The sequence below is a fragment of the Larus michahellis genome, chromosome 1 (assembly GCF_964199755.1).
Source record: "Larus michahellis chromosome 1, bLarMic1.1, whole genome shotgun sequence".
Classification (NCBI taxonomy): Eukaryota; Metazoa; Chordata; class Aves; order Charadriiformes; family Laridae; genus Larus; species Larus michahellis.
The window spans coordinates 8,752,747-8,769,241 of NC_133896.1; the positions used below are offsets into that span (position 1 = coordinate 8,752,747).

The 16,495-nt window shown below is 40.0% G+C and overlaps 1 protein-coding gene across 1 annotated transcript in view; it reads right to left on the bottom strand.

Moving 5' to 3' along the window:
• Positions 1-16,495, bottom strand: part of DMTF1 (cyclin D binding myb like transcription factor 1) — a 30,897-nt gene that overhangs the window by 1,672 nt on the left and 12,730 nt on the right. The window contains exons 7-16 of the mRNA XM_074573342.1: positions 15,615-15,772; positions 14,766-14,798; positions 13,517-13,626; positions 12,432-12,660; positions 10,562-10,713; positions 7,881-8,096; positions 5,410-5,495; positions 4,583-4,741; positions 3,461-3,847; positions 511-658 (exon numbers count right to left, since the gene is read on the bottom strand). Of these exons, the coding sequence (XP_074429443.1) occupies positions 511-658; positions 3,461-3,847; positions 4,583-4,741; positions 5,410-5,495; positions 7,881-8,096; positions 10,562-10,713; positions 12,432-12,660; positions 13,517-13,626; positions 14,766-14,798; positions 15,615-15,772 (1,678 nt within the window). The remainder of the gene's footprint in view (positions 1-510; positions 659-3,460; positions 3,848-4,582; positions 4,742-5,409; positions 5,496-7,880; positions 8,097-10,561; positions 10,714-12,431; positions 12,661-13,516; positions 13,627-14,765; positions 14,799-15,614; positions 15,773-16,495) is intronic.

The following is a 16,495-nucleotide window of genomic DNA, read 5'->3' on the forward strand; positions in this document are numbered from 1 at the left end:
GTTAGGTGCAGCAGTGAGAGAATATCTCTGTGCTGCTTCCAAGTCCGAGATGACTCTTGGCACTGGGAAGCGTGGCACAAGCTAGCGAGCCTTTCTAGGCGAGTGCTGTGCAAACACGCCCCTAAACAGCCCAGCCCCTCCCCATGAGAGGCATTGAGTACATTTCCGATGCTTCTGGTTTTCTCTCAAATAACAAATTTCATTCAAGCACCAGGCACGAAGAAATGCACACTAAAGAAAGAGTTACTTATTAGCCTATGTGTACTAATTCAAGGCTCAAGGGTGATGGAAACAGTTCAGAAGTGATGAAGCAGCTGCTGTTCTAATCCTTTTCCCACAAGATTAAGTGGGACTTTCTTCCACTTCTACTGATATGAGTGTGGAAACCAACTTGCTTCAAGTTTCATAGCAATGACCTGGAAAATTATTTAAGAGAAAGCGAGGATCTATGAAGTGGTGTTTACAGGAACTCAAAAGTGCAGCCTCAACCGTATGAAGGGACTGATGTACCTGTTAGAGTTGTCAGGGGCAAGACTGATTCGCTGTCTATATCATCCGTTGTCTGGATGAAACCATGAGAAGAAGGAACAATAAGCACAGTCTCATCATCTATTGTAGGCTGATCAACTTCTTCTTCTATCGTTGGAGAACCCAGGTCCTGCACAACACAGAAGAACAGGACGCGATGCTGTATTCTTGGTAGCATAAACAGAAAAACCTGCTTTGGTCAGCCATCCTCCATAATATGCAGTAGACTCCCTGGATGGGTTTTATCTCATTAAATTGAAATGTCAGCATCTGAGCTAGTTTACTTACGCATTTATAGGGCACGTTTCATCCTAGTGCAGGCATCTGAAAACGAGATGAGAAGAATTCTACCCTGTGAGGAGTATGAGGGCAGGGGGAGAGGAAGGAGAGACTGCAAGGTGGTGATAAAACGTTCTCTTGTGCATCAAGCATTTTGTCTATAAAGAGGAATAATTAAGCTTTTTCACTACTTGCTGCCTAGATGTTCTGAGACACTGAAGCAATACCTTTACAGTACTTACGAGCCCCACAAACACAATAGCTTTACCTGAACTTAATACTTAGTTTCACATCTCCTGCTTCTGTGTCAAGTTTTAACTACTGGACACAAAGCTCAAAAGACCCATTTTAATGCTATGCCTTGCTTGCCCTGTAACTTGCTGACTGTAGGGTGGCTCCAAACTTTATTAGCTGCGTGTCATTATACCAACAACTTGGCAACACGCTGATTCCTGCCAGGTGTCAATACCCCCACCCTCTTTCAGTTCCATAACAGCTGCTGCTGCCGCCTCTTCGCTGGCTCTTGCAGTGCTAGCACTGAAATGGCAGTAATACATCTGGCTTACTCACTGTCACAACACACTCCGGCAGAGTGAAAAGACATCCGAAATAGTACTACCAGAATAAGCAGAGGTATCTGGATTCCAGTTTGTGTGTGTAACATGCATAAGGTTTGTTCAAGCTTCAGGAATCACTGATGCAGAATGCTAGGCAAATGTTGCTGCCAGAATGGAAGGTACCTGGATTTATCCCTGTTTTCAGAGGGAGCAGGAAATGTTTGGGAGAGGTTACAGCTCTCTCTGTTCAAGAAAATCATGAAGTTCCTCCACCTAGGTTTTCAGGAAAACTTGCTTCCCTACATAGTTTCACAATTTTTTTTTGCAAAGGCAACTGCCTGAAAACCCCTTCCCTGGTGCTGCTGAAGAGAAGCTGACTACCTGTGCTGCAGCTCAGTGAATTAGACTTGGTCCACACGTGTACCCATTCCTGCAAAGCATGGTACACCTCATCTGCAAAAGCAGCTTTCTGCAGAGAGCACAGCTGAACCTGCCCGCGATAAGCAGTATGTCGCAAGGCTTGAAACTGGGAAAAGGAGGCGTGAAAAAACTAAAGAAACCATTGTGGCAAATGGGCACCTTTCCCAGCCAGAAATAATAAAACCCTGCAGCATGACTGCCTGCTTCTCACTACCCACACCCACACCGACAATACAATACTGGCAAATGCATAAAAATAACACTGACTTAAAGAAAGCAAAATTTAGGGATGTCTTTCTAGATTTAAGAATCATTCACAGACAGTTCACTATTTCCTAGAATTTAAATACACGTCAAACTTGGATCTGACTGGAAGTGTATGGCAAATTAGAATTACAAACTCAGTTTGTTTTTCTGTACAGAAAAAAAGTTTAGTACCTCTTTATATCCTGCTACCCATAAGCGATTTCTACAAAGTTTAATTAGGAACTAGGTTTGTATCAAAGGTTTACTAACTCTACCTTGAGAAGCTGAAATTTTAAACAGAGTGGAAAGCTGATGGGCTGCCTAAACTGTTGAGAATCTTATCACAACCATGTCAACCATGAGACAAGAAGAATAATTCCGAGCTTCAGATGTGTTCAGAATCCAAATACTTCTGCAGTAGCAGACTGTTAATACGTACAAAGATCCTCCTCTTAGGAAGAGCATAATGGATAAGCACTGTCTATTAACTTTTTCAAAGACAAAGCCTAACAAAGTCCAAGCATATCAACAATGGATTTGCAAGACTGACAAAGCAGAATTACAGCAACTGCAGACCACGGTGTTTTAGAGAACAGGATGGGGTATTTGAATCTAACTCATTATCCTTCCACAGTCTAGCCTAATCAAGCTTCTAAGGAAAGAGGTATTTTCTACCCACTGAAGAGAACTGTCTTCTTTTTAACATCTGTCTTCTTTGACTTACTCATCATGATAGCTCCAGGAACTGAAAGATGGAGGACTTTAGTATAAACAATCCAAATGCCTGAAATGATTTGGATAAACTAATTTCTGCATCTCAGCTGTTGGAGCTGCACAAAACTGAGGCCAGAGACAGCGATGGCTTAAACACTTCAAATTCCAATTTAACAGATACTTAACAGGAGTACTATGTTTAATAGAAGTCCTCAAAAATAGAAACTGTGGTGCTCCTAGAAATATGTTATTAGAACCATAGAGCAAAAGCTAAATACTCTACCTCACCTCCCTTGCTCAGCAGCCTATCAAACTATCAACATAAAGTATGCGTGTTGGACAATTAACAGCCTAGTTTAAAGCAACAACATCAAATAGTAATCAGATGAAGGTAATCGTTTGGTTCCACTAATATTCCTGCTTTCTACAGTCATCATGCAAAAGTACCCTGAGCAGTGAAGCAGCTAGTGAGGTATTCAATGCTCCAGATGAAGCCAAATACACTCAGTTCCAAATTAAATCCTAACACTTTTACACCCATAACATATTAACAAAGCTCAAGGATAGAGGATCTCAACAAAATGCTCTACAAACTATGATATAGATGAAATCACAGATATATTCATACAAATAGCTTAACATAAAGGTGAAAGATGCAATGAAATCTTTCTCCTTGCAGCAATGCGGAAAACACCAAGTATCATGCACACCTTTACCTCGGTAACGTAAGTGCTGGGTAAATCAGAGTGAGAATCCTCTTCCTGTTTCAGGCTGGCATCTGAAATCTCCTCCTCGGTTCTTACCATAACTCCATCCATCAGTTCACTACTATTCCTGCTGCTGAATTTGGAGGCATCATCTTCATTGTAGGTTGACTGCTCTTCGTCACTCAGCTTGGACTGATGGATATCATCTGGAAAAGTATTTGTTCCAAGGGTATCAGGAGGATCCGTCAGGTCGGCCGACTGAATGTCTGAATCAACAGTAAGTTCTGTCTGAGTGACAGAGGAGGAGATGTCTTCAGCAGCAACGGTGCGGATTATGACACTTGGCGTGTGGCACTGCACTGTAACATTGTCGCTTGTGTTTAACAAGTGCTCTGGCTGCAAGCAGCATTTGCAAAAACAGACACAAACAAAAAACGTGAGACACTTTCTTCCAAGTATCTTCAAATCTTTCAGCAAATAAAAGCAAAAGGATTCAAAGAACTCATTACTAAGTGTAATTTAGAGTCTTACGTATATAGTGTGTCAGCCCAGATCATCTGTTGACCTTTCCTGTCCTTAAATGATGAATTACTAGGCTGAATTTGGTGCCAACTGTTCTGTAATTCACAAATGAAGTAAGTATGTAATACGAAACAGAAGCAACTGTTCAGGTGAGGATTGCTGTAGATTCAGAAGATCAGAGTGGTTTTTCCTGAATTTTGCATCACTTTTGTTATTCAGTCTCCAGTTGGCTTCCCCTTTCCTCCCTCTAATAAGAAGTAGTACTTTCACTACTACAAAAGTTTTGTGAACACCAGCATTCATCTGTGAGAATAACATCAGGAAACCATAGTGTTTTGTTTTGGTGGGACAAGCCACTAGATGGAGACATCATGTTCAGCCACAGTAAGAACTAAGTTGCTTACTAAGCCGTTTTCAACCAAGTTGAAGCTGCTTTTTGGAACAGCACAGAAAAATAAATTCTCACTCTCAGTATTTTAAGCAAAGTAACATGGCTATGACCTAAGAACTGCTTTACAAATTTAACATGCACATATAGGGGCCTGCATTATTATGCTCCCCTACCCCAACTGCCCAAACTCCAGGCTTTTCATTGCTCAAAATACATACTGATAAGGCATGAACTATGATCTGTTCTGGGGAGGCTGGAGCAGCAGCAGCTGTCAGGGTCATGGTAGGACTAGTCGTCAGCGTTAAAGGAAGGCCTTGGCTTGAGCTTGTCTGTAGTAAGTATGTGCCCGGTGTTCCGGTCGGCTGGAGATGGAAAGACTACAAAAGACAACACCAGTTTAATATCCAAATTCACTGCCTTCCTGGTCCACACCGAGCGCTCAGAGCATCCTTAATTACATGAACTAGCCTAACTGTAACTCCCCTGGAAAACAGACAAACAAATCCAATCTCTGCTGTACCGATTGCTGTACTGCACTCAAGAAGTAGAAAGAAACTTATCTACAGCCTTAGGCTACCACGACAAGTATTAAGGCTAAGAGTCAAGCAGGACTGTATTATGCTGTACAACAGCAGCTAAAAAAGGAACAAATTCAACTTACTCTTAGCATTGAGACGAAAAAGAAAATGTTCTATAAATTACAGTACAATGGAACTGGGAGAATCTTTATTTGCTGGGAGCTTCCTCTGGCTCCGTTATGTCAGATTTCAACCAAAAAAAAAAAAAAAACCAAGCACAAAGGAAGACTTGATAACACTAAGGCACTAAGACAGATTTAAAGCATTTAACTGTAATTCACATTTTACTCCACAGCCCTAATGAATTACACCTTGAGAAATACAGTTTACTTTGAACTTTTAAGTTTTAGATCTCTTAACTTCCTCTTTCCACTTGGGAACTGTTTTTCTGGGAAATGCACAGTTGCATAGTCTAAGAAGTGCTTAAAAAAAAAAGTGGTAACAAATAACAGTTCTCTGTTACTTACTGGAAGAATCTCAAAGGTCTGTAGTGTTCCACTGTTTAGTGTTATTGTCTCAGAGTCAACAGTAGCAGCAGGGGAATCGGTTGAGGCTGCAAAAGGAAGAAAAGAAGAAAAAAATAACTATGTAAACCAAAATGTTTCAGTCCTGCAGAGAGCATAACATACTATAATTACTACATGGTGGGGTACTGTTAATTCCAATAATAAGAAAAAGAAAACTGGCTGGAATCCTAATGACAAGGTTCTCTAATTGGTACCCAAGATCTGATACTATTTAAAGAGGGCATTCTATAATCCAAAAGAGCAAAAGAAAGGAAGTATGGGTTTAGTGTACAGGGATAAAAGTAGACAAATAAAGTTATCTGACGTGATCTAATTGCTTTTTGTAATGAGATTTATAAGATCTTCTGACATAGCGATATCATTTGGATCACATATTACTTGCTTTAAAGTGGTGTCAGGTTTAATATTCTTATGTTTCCCACAGATCTCTTTTTTTGGGGTATTTTTAACCTTTTCTGCCCTCCACAGTATGTCCACCACTGATGAAACATCACATGTTCCCCGAGATATTTGCCTACCTTGTGTGTTATGACTGCAGTGTATAAAAGCTGAAAGTATTGTTACAAGCGTGTAATTATTTATCCAATTATCTCCATTAATTCTAAAAGTAACGAACAGAAGCACTGAAAACAGTTTATGTATCAGACACTTCAAGATCACCACGTCCAAACAGCTTGTACCCAAAGCTTTATAAGATACCAAAGAACCTATTCAGAACCATAATTATGATTTTTACTTAATCTTAAAAAACTCACAAGTTCCAGGAAGCTGGAGGCAAACTAATACTTTGCCTGGGATTATCCAGTAATTCCATAAATACCAAAAGGGCAAAAGACCCACATGATGACAGCAGTGCTCCAAGCACTGGAAACTTGGCCATCTCAGACCCTGTGGCTTCAAAGTAGAGTAATTTTGGTCTCTTAAGAAGATACAAGCTCCGATTTTGAAGCTTTTATTGTTGTAGTGGCATGTTCAAGATTGCCTGCTGCAGATTTCCTGGCACCTAGCAGCAGACAGCTGTAAAGCGAGGCCTGTCTCTTACCTAGCCAGTTCTGTTCATAAAGCTTACAGGAATTACCCATTTGAAACCCTGAGCCTTCTATCAGATGTAGCTGTAAGTGGCTAATAGGTTCAGCTCTCAGGGGACTGGGAAACAGACAGAAAAGACACAATACAAAACTCATTTGGATTACACAAACAGAAATTCTTCAGGAAAGCAGACTAAAATGGGGAAAAATGCTTGTTAGGCAGACGGGGCAAGTGACATCACAAAATAACCACTACAGGATTCAATTCAGAAAGGACTAAAGGCTACAGAATACCAGCACATCTTGCCTGCTCATCAAAACCCAATAGCTTTGACCAAGCTTGGTTCAAAGTATGTGGCCGCTGATGTATTACTAGAGGTAAAAAGTTCTTGGCTTGGTGTTGTGTGACATTTTAATTAAGAAATAAACCAGAAAAAAAAAATGAAGATGGCACTTAAGTAGATTAAGATAGGCTAATATAATGAAATTATAATCAAAAAATTGTCTACAAAATGCCTTTCTGGTCAGTTTGAATAAACAGTTCTTAGCCTGATTAATTGATTTTGTAATGACCGAGACTGAAGCACTAAATCTTCCTAAGAAAATTCACAAATAACAAACAGTGCAAAACAGTAGACAATGGAGACAGGATGCATATGGGGTGGCTGGATTGGAGTGACTGGAGTTACTTAATAAATTAAGTTACAAAAACAAACAATAAGCACTACAATCAAAGTAGACCTGGTAATAAATGTTTGATAATGAGCAAGGTTCATCCTTAAGAGGATGGGAATCACCAACTTAAAAAAAACCACCCACAGTGGTTAGAGAAGATCATCAGCTGAACATCAGTGTGACTCAGCAACTGATGCTTTCGTGTGTTTGTGCCCAGAAGTAACTGTGTAATACAAAGCAGGACTAGAAAAAAATACTATATGCACCTTCCTGCTTGAGTGCTCTTCATCAGAACTTGGGCACAGCAGTGTATATATTATACAAAAAGAGATATTATACATGATGGCCGTTGCTCTAGATAAGAGCTACCAGAAGAAATTTAAGGAATAAACATATATTCTGCATCTCCATTAAGAAGCCTGTGTACTGAAGCCTGACACATACAGCCAGCCAGCTACAACGCCTATGTCCGTCCAGGCACTCCAACTGCAGCTTCTTGTTACTACTGACACAGTAATACCTACATTTGCCTAGTCAAGTTAGAAACAGGCAAATGGAATCCAGAAAACTTTAGTCTGAAATTACAAGAAGACCAAAGCAGAATTAATAAAATTCTTTAAGACACGCCCACTCCTCCTTCACCATCTTAACATAAGAAAGCTTTAGGTTTCATTAGAGGACAGAGTGTCATTCGTTTCAGCTACTTACAGACATGCGTAATCTGGACTGGAATCTGCAAAGCTGCCATAGGGCTTGGTGCGTTGCTTGCGTTCTCCTCTAAGCGAGCCACTCGGATCTGCACGTGCTGAACTCCCGAACTGGAATTAGTGTTTGGTAATCCACTTCCAGATTTGTTTTCCGAAAGCTGGTGCCCTGGATTGTTTTTTTGGTTCTCATGGAGTTGTTTAAGACCCTTTATCAGCACTGAGAGAAAGAATACTCATGCTAAAGCATGCTGGAGAAGCACATTTGGAATGCGGCATGTGAGATTTATCCGAGATGAAAAAAGGAAACAAAATCCTTCTGAATTTGGAACCTAAATAATTTGTAGAGATATATCAACTAGAAATTTAGCACATACATAAAACACATTTATAGTCATCTAATGGAGTGAACTTGATTTTCTCAAGGAACCAAGAAATTTTAGGTTGCCTGGGGAAAAAAAAAAAAAAGCTCATAAAATTTTGGACCTCTCTAAAAACATGTATGGTACATCCCAAAGCTACAATCAAGTGCCAGTACCACAAGCTGTGTAATGCTGCTATCAGAAATAAACCCTGCAATCTTAAAACACATGTAAGCAGATTTGTTCAAGAGGCTGACAGAAGCGTCACTGGAAATAGGAAGCAAGAGAGAATTAAACTCGCAGTGGCTATACTACAACTCTTCATCTGTGCATGAAGTGGCCCGTTACTCCAATAAAACTGCCCACCTTTCTTCCCGATGATCACTTTGATCCCACTGAGAGGGTGACATATATGAGGTTACAAAAGCTAAGGCCTCTGCTTTTGTAGCATCCAATACAGCAAACTGCTTAAACATCTCCCCCTCTTGACAGCATGACATTTTGTCTAGGAAAAGAGAGTGAATCCTGTTGATTCAGTGGCGTATTGATATTATGAACTAATTGATGCAACAACTGTCTATTAGCATATGGTTTATACCATATTAAGCATAACAGGGCTACCCTCTCAATTGCAGCCTCCAGGCATGACTAATATATACCTACAGTGATGACCACAGCAAAAGGGTCCATTAAATTACACCTTCAATTATAACATGACTAGTCGCTCTCATTTTTTTTTTTTCCTATCCCCAAAAGAAAAGGAGGACTGAATGAAAGGTCACAGAGACTTAAATAACCCTTTGGCTCAGATGATAGTTTCTCCGACCAAGAACGAGAGCTGTAAGAGAGACATGTTTGGGAAGTTTTATACTCCTGTTTCCTCCCCTCCTCCTCACTGCGCAGCTAGTAGTAGATCTCTGCAAGTTTGCTGATGACACCAAGCTGTATGGTGCTGTTGACATGCTGGAGGGAAGGGATGCCATCCAGACGGACCTGGACAGGCATGAGAGATGGGCCTGTGCAAACCTCATGAAGTTCAACAAGGCCAAGCACAAGGTCCTGCACCTGGATCATGGCAATCCCAAGCACAAATACAGTCTGGGTGGAGAATGGATTGAGAGCAGCCCTGAGGAGAAGGACTTGGGGGTGTTGGTGGATGAGAAGCTCAACATGAGCTGACAATGTGTGCACACAGCCCAGAAAGCCAACCACATCCTGGGCTGCATCAAAAAAAAATATGGCTATCATGCCGAGGGAGGTGATTCTACCCCCCTACTCTGCTCTGGTGAGACCCCACCTGGAGTACTGCATCCAGCTCTGGAGTGCTCAGCGCAAGAAGGACATGGACCTGTTGGAATGGGTCCAGAGGAGACCACAAAGATTATCAGAGGGCTGGAGCACCTCTGCTGTGAGGACAGGCTGAGAAAGTTGGGGCTGTTCAGCCTGGAGAAGAGAAGGCTCCGGGGAGACCTTATAGACCCTTCCAGTACCTAAAAGGGGCCTACAGGAAAAACGGGGAGGGACTCTGAATCAGGCAGTGGAGCGATAGGACAAGGGGTAATGGTTCTAAACTGAAAGAGAGGAGATTTAGATTGGATATCAGGAAGAAATTCTTAATTGTGAGGGTGGTGAGACACTGGAACAGGTTGCCCAGAGAAGCTGTGGATGCCCCATCCTTGGAGGTGTTCAAGGCCAGGCTGGATGGGGCTTTGAGCAGCCTGGTCTAGTGGGAGGTGACCCTGCCCATGGCAGGGGGTTGGAACTAGATGATCTTTAAGGTCCCTTCCAACCCAAACCATTCTATGATCTCTGTTCCGTCTATTGCCTGAACTATTGATGGTTGGACTTGATGATCCCAAGGGTCTTTTCCAACCTAAATGATTCTATGATCAGTAAGTTTTGGCACCTCACAGACATTACATTTTAAAGGTAACAGATCTAACCTGGGGTGACACTGTTAGGCTGCAGATACATATCCTTTTCCACCTGAAGAGGTCGCTGCCTTCATTACCAAAGAACATATCATCTGAGATCTGCCAGCTGAGCGGCTTATATACATGCTCTCACTTTAGCCAAAGTGAGGGGAACTGGCAAAATCTACTGTTTAGTTGTATACATCAGTTTGGCTTGTTTCAACTGAAACAGTTAAGGATTACTTGTGGGAGCAACTCAGCCAGCAGACCCGAGTGGGCAGTAACTTCCAGCAAAGGAGCATTGTGCTCTTTGGCCAGCAATGCTGTAGGTAGACAACAAAATGCAGCCTTATTCCTTTGATATTTGTGAAAGGAGCTTTCAGAAGACAAGTGTGCAAGTAGTACATTACCAGGGAATGAAACATCTTTGTGGTTTGCAATCTGTCTTTTAATGGTCCACCATTTACTCCGAAGCCACTGTGGTGAGCGGACACTACTCCATCCTTCAGCTAGTAAATCCCAATTGATGTCATTTTCATCAGAAACTTCAAGTTCCGCTATCCTGGCAGGATATAGAAAATACGTACCAGTTAGAAACAACCCTCCAGACTGGAAGGGGTGTTGCACATCTCTGGTCTTATCACACGTAACAGCAGCAAAATGGCATGCTAGTGAATAGTCCACCAGAGCTCATGAATCGACATAGGCTTCCAAGGCTCCACGCTGCCAGAGGTCAAGCAGAATCATAAACAACAGAAGATGGACTCGACCTGTTAAGATGATCCAGTCCATCTCCTTGCCATGCAGAATTATTCTCCTTATTTACATCTACATTAGGAGTTTGATCAGATTGTTGTGAAGCATTCCAAATGATGGTACTTGCATCTTTTCTCTTTGGAAAACCATTCCCCAAACACATCTCCAAGGCAGGAAATACTTCCTGAGATTCACTCTGAACTTCTACTTAATTAATTTCATGTTACGATATTTACTTCTGTTTTTTCCTAAATAACACTCATCCGTCCTTAACATAGATTTTTGCCTCCTCTCAGATGCTTCTTAGCCAAAGTAGATGAAGTTAACTACAGTATTAAACAGCTCCTCATAAATTAATCCCATCAGGCTCTCCAGGTGAGAGACAGTCTTCACATAATTTTGGCAGATGTTATGCACACACTGGATTCTACCAGAATCTGTTTGAATGCTACAAATACCTCTGAATTGCCTCCAGCTCATCTGTACCTGGAGCATATGAAAGAAAGGTGAACAGTGACAGGGTAAAGACTTTTGTGGAAGATAAGAAAAGTTTGCTTCACAAAGAAATAAATAGCACTGAATACTCTTGCTAGCTAAAATAAAAAAACACCACCAAAAAGCAAACAAACAAAAACCAAAAAGGGAAAAAAGAAAAAAGCTACCAAAACCAACCAAACAACCCTGTAGGATGAGTTAAGGATATACGGACAGACCAAAACAGATACCATTTGTATAGAAATATTAATAATTATAACCACATAACCAGCACATTCTGAAATGTGGAATCACGTTCCTCATTTTAAGTTCAAGTCAAACAGGTTCAGCAAATTAGTGAATATTGCTCTGTAAATAATGTTTAGATTCCCTATATGTCTTTGCTTTTTATTCCCACCCAAAACTATCAACCCATAAAAATCCACTGGCTAAAAAGCCTGAGTTAAAGGCATTCAAAATGGGAGGAGGACCGGAGAGAGTAAAAGATTTCCAAAGTTGCTACCAGGTTGCCAGTTCCAATGTAGTCAAAGATGCTAATATCCAATCAGTGTTTGGTGGCCTACATGAAATTAATTTGCAGTTTCGGTTTAGTTTTTTGTAGACAAGACGTCCACATCACAGAAACCACCACCACACTTGACCCTTGTTGGTCATCTCAGCAGAGAGGCCAAGGACTGAACGGGCAGGGAGACTGAACTACCCTCCAGTTAAGGGTTAAAGCGCATTGGTGGGGCCACGTGTGGGAAGCTTGCACGGTCGCTGCCTGTGCTGTACCTTTTCTGTGGAATAAAGAAGACTTCAGTCTCCCGGGTTTTCAATCTGACACCTTTCACGAACACTAACATTCACTAAAAAAACAAAAAACAAAAAATATGTTCAATAATAAATCTCTGCGACCTGTAAACACAGCAGTGATTTTTTGGAGGGTTCTAGAGTTTTTAGTGTCTAAGAAACCAGCAAAAGGGACCCCAATGGAATCCTGCCAGCGTCATGTATTACGAACCTTGAAAAGTAACTAAAATAACAAACCTCAAGATCAGATTTATTTCATCTTCCTTGGTCCACTCAGTGCCCCCACTTTGTTTCCAGTTGAGATAGTTGAGCCATTTAGAGCGGCACTGCTTTTCAGAGCGTGTCCCGACCCGTTCTGCTACGGCAGCCCATGATACACCTTGTGTGACAATGTCACCTGGTTCTGTGCTAGTTAGCTCATGCACTACTTCTGCTAGTCTTTTTTCTTCTTTCTCTGTCCACTTTCCTGAAAAAGAGAAAAGCCCTCCAACTTAACTAACAGCAGAGGCCCTCTGTTCTGATCTGTAACATGTCAACAGACATTTATCTTTGGTGCCTAACACCTTATTCCAGATGCAAATATTGACTTGTGAAGATGATATAACTGTTCTTCTTTACTAACAATTTATATTATACCCATTCTTGATTAATAAATGCATAATCCTGACCTAGTTGAAGATGTCCCTGCTCATCGCAGGGAGGCTGGCCTAGATGACCTTTAAAGGTCCCCTCCAACCCAAACTATTCTATGACGCTATAATTCCATTGTTTTGGCTGCCAAGTTTCTTTCTCTTCTCTTCCTCTCGCAGATAAATGAAGCCACATAGAACTTAATCAAAATACTGACCCAAAGCAAACTGGTCCAACCTACCTGAATTAGATTAGTTGAAGTAAATTAACCACGCAACAGTTTAGTATACAGTAATTACATGAGGTCTGACTCGATCTTCCTTCCACTGGAATATATACACTACAAGATAAACATACTTTACTCCTGAAGCGCATCTGTCTCTTAACTCACACCAAATATGCAGTGTGTGTTTACAAACATTAAACACCAGGGAAAGTAATTTTAAATTCACCTCAATAAAATATGCTCCAGTGGCACACACATACGTACTGCAAAAATAAACTGCGTGTTCTGATCTTTAAGAAGTGAAACTGGAGAAACCTATAACAAGTATGTGCTAAAAATGTCCCCAGATTTCACATTGGAAGTTCCTCAGTTCAGAGTTACACATCTCTGAAAACACCATTGACAAAAGCAAAGGTGACAGAGTTTTAACTAGAATATCCCTTACTGGCAGCAGCATTTACCTCACCTGTGTTGCAGGTATCCTTCATCAATCTACAGCGATCTTTTACAGATGAAGCACTTCTCCCCAGTGCAGCTCCTATTGTGGCCCAATCATTACCATGCTTTATTCTCAGCCTAAATAGAAACGTGCTCATTAACACTATATCCAGTTAACAGATTACCGAAGTACCAATTATGCTCTAATAAAAACAGGATAAATGTGCAGTTTACAGGCTTAAAGACAGAATGGGGAATCACTTTGATACTACAGCATTAACATATTTTCTGTCATCACTCCTAATTTTTCTATGTGTTTTTAGAAGCCTTTTGGGCCAGCGAAGCCACAGGATACTCACTTATAAAACATTTAATATCTAACTGTATTGCAGGAATGCTGTGAGGCTTAATTACTGTGTTAAATACAACATGGATGTTTAAATAAACACCCAACATCCATTCAAATTCCTCAAGGTTTTTCAGCTGGTATAGAGATCACTTGAGAAATCTAAATTGTGCCCAATGAAAACCCAGGCATCCTACAATTTAAATGAGGCAAAATGCTGCATCATCATGTTCATAATTTTAACTTTTATTTTCCTCCCACACGTGACAACAGGTTGCTTAACATGTGGAGCCATGACCACTTTTGACACATCTGGAGCAACAGGCACCTTGCGAATGACACAAACCAGCTAAATTGATCCAAGCATATCCATCAACACAATGAAACAGACTCCCTTCCTTCCTTCAGCCCAACATGGTTTCTTCAAACTGCTCAACCCTGGAAAGCTGCAAGAGGAGATAAAGTCTGCAGCGCCTCCTCGATCTATCAGGTTCATAGTCAAAATCAAAGAGCCTGACTGACAATTTATGCATCTCTAACACTTCATAGGGGAGATCCTACCCTTGACCTGCCACTTTCTTTAGAAATAACCTTTGCTCAGGTTTCCTAAAGAAAAGGATTTTCTGGTTTTCACAAATGTAACTGCAAACGTTGACCATGCTTGTAAAAATCTGAAACATTTCAAGTTTCAACAGAAGGCTTGCTTTGGAACTTTGTTTCATATTGCTAATGTCCTGAATACACATTAGAAAACACATTAAAAATAATCCAAATGTAGTAGTTTAATTTCTCTTCAGATTAATTTAGTAACCACTATTTTCTGATCGAGTTGGAGCAGTCAAATTTACTTGCAACTTTTCAGTGATTTCATATAACAAAACCTCAAGCTACTAAACATAAACAAGGTAGCCTTGTTAATAGAAATACTTACTCTTTAAGCTTTTCAATTTCCTCAGGCGTATACCTAAGCAACAGGTAAATAAAAAGACATTATTTTAAACAGAAAGCATACAGCATACATATTTTCGTTCTACTAGCCACACAGTACACATTTAGTTACAACAAGAGATTGAGGAATTTCAGCTGTAAGAAACAATCTGATTGAATGCTTCAAAAGAAGAACAAATGCCATTTTCCACATTAGTACATTTCTAAGGTTATCTGGTTTAACATTCCTCTCATTTGCCAGTAAATTTCTCATTCTTGGTGATCTTACTACTAAGAACAGAATTAGAATTTTGTGTATTGTCTGTCAAATAAGCAGCTATTTTTTCCTTCCTGTCTCAGTTCACAATCACAGTAAGGCTTAAGGCGGACTTTCCTGTAAAAAAAAAATAAAAATCACCATTGAGATGGTATTTTAAATTTTCAACTACCTTTAAAAAACTAAAATCTAACATACTTTTCGGCTCTTCTGGACAGTGCCGCACCCACTGCTCTACAGATGGGCAAACTAAGGGCACAAGGATGAAAATCAATTAGCTCAAGGTCACAGCTCTAGAAAGAAACTACATCTCAGCAGATCCATGCTTGTGTCAGTCTTCTATTCATATCAGAATCCTCTCTCCACTTTTTTTTTTTTTTTAATTTTTAAATTTTTGTTTGAAGTTCTGGATACCATCAACTATTGTCAAGGCTGATGTCCCAGAATTCAGCAGAGCTGACTTATGATTAGGAAGAGCGAGGTGTGTTTGGCTGGACTCGTCCATCTCACATATAATGTTAAATACATGACCCCACTCATACCAATAAAACCATGCAGCATTAGAGGTTTTCATACTTTCCAACATGGTTTCTGTCATCATACATGCGAAGAACTCTTCTATAGACAGCAAAGAGAGGCCGATTCAGACCCCAAGCTATTGTCCTGTAGAAATCTTTTCTTTCATCTTTTGACATTTCAAATATAATTTCAGTGGCATCTTTTATTCCACGGGCCTAGAAGAAAGCATTTAAAAAAAAACAACAAAACAAACCACAAACAAAACACCTTAAATAAAGTCTCCTAGAAATGAAGAAGTAGAAGACTTAAGAACTAAAGCGTAGCATACTATTATGCAACATTCTATGTATCTCAAGTACTACAGTCCAAAAGTTACACTGAATATTTATAAATTAGCTACCTTAAATACAAACCCTTGAACGCGATTGTTTTTTATTATTTTTTTTACACCGGAGTCCAGGTAGACATGGAAACTTTAACTTTCATCTACCTTTAAAAAAAATCTGTCCAATGTATATTTTAAGATCAAATATTGAAGTGTTATTTAGAATATCATGGAAAATAAACTCTGGCGGAATTACCCTGGGGTTATACAGCAGAAGGCTGTCAAAAAGTGCTATGTAAATTTATTCAATAATTTTAGATATTTTTTATCTGAAAGCAATTTTTTCAGTTAAACTCCTCTTCTTGTTCTGATGGAAACTATAAACAAATTTGATACAAAAACACTGGAGCTACGTACAAAAGGAAAACTTTAACTTCGGCTTAAACTAAAAATCACTACATTTCAACTATTTGAAGCAGTACAAGAAAACAGATAAACGGGAAAATAATTAATCAAATGAGTTACCAGTAACTCAAAAAGTTATTTAGCTAGATAAAAAAAGCTTCTCTAGATTTAAAAAATAAGATTACCTACGAATGGTTTTGTGGCAGAA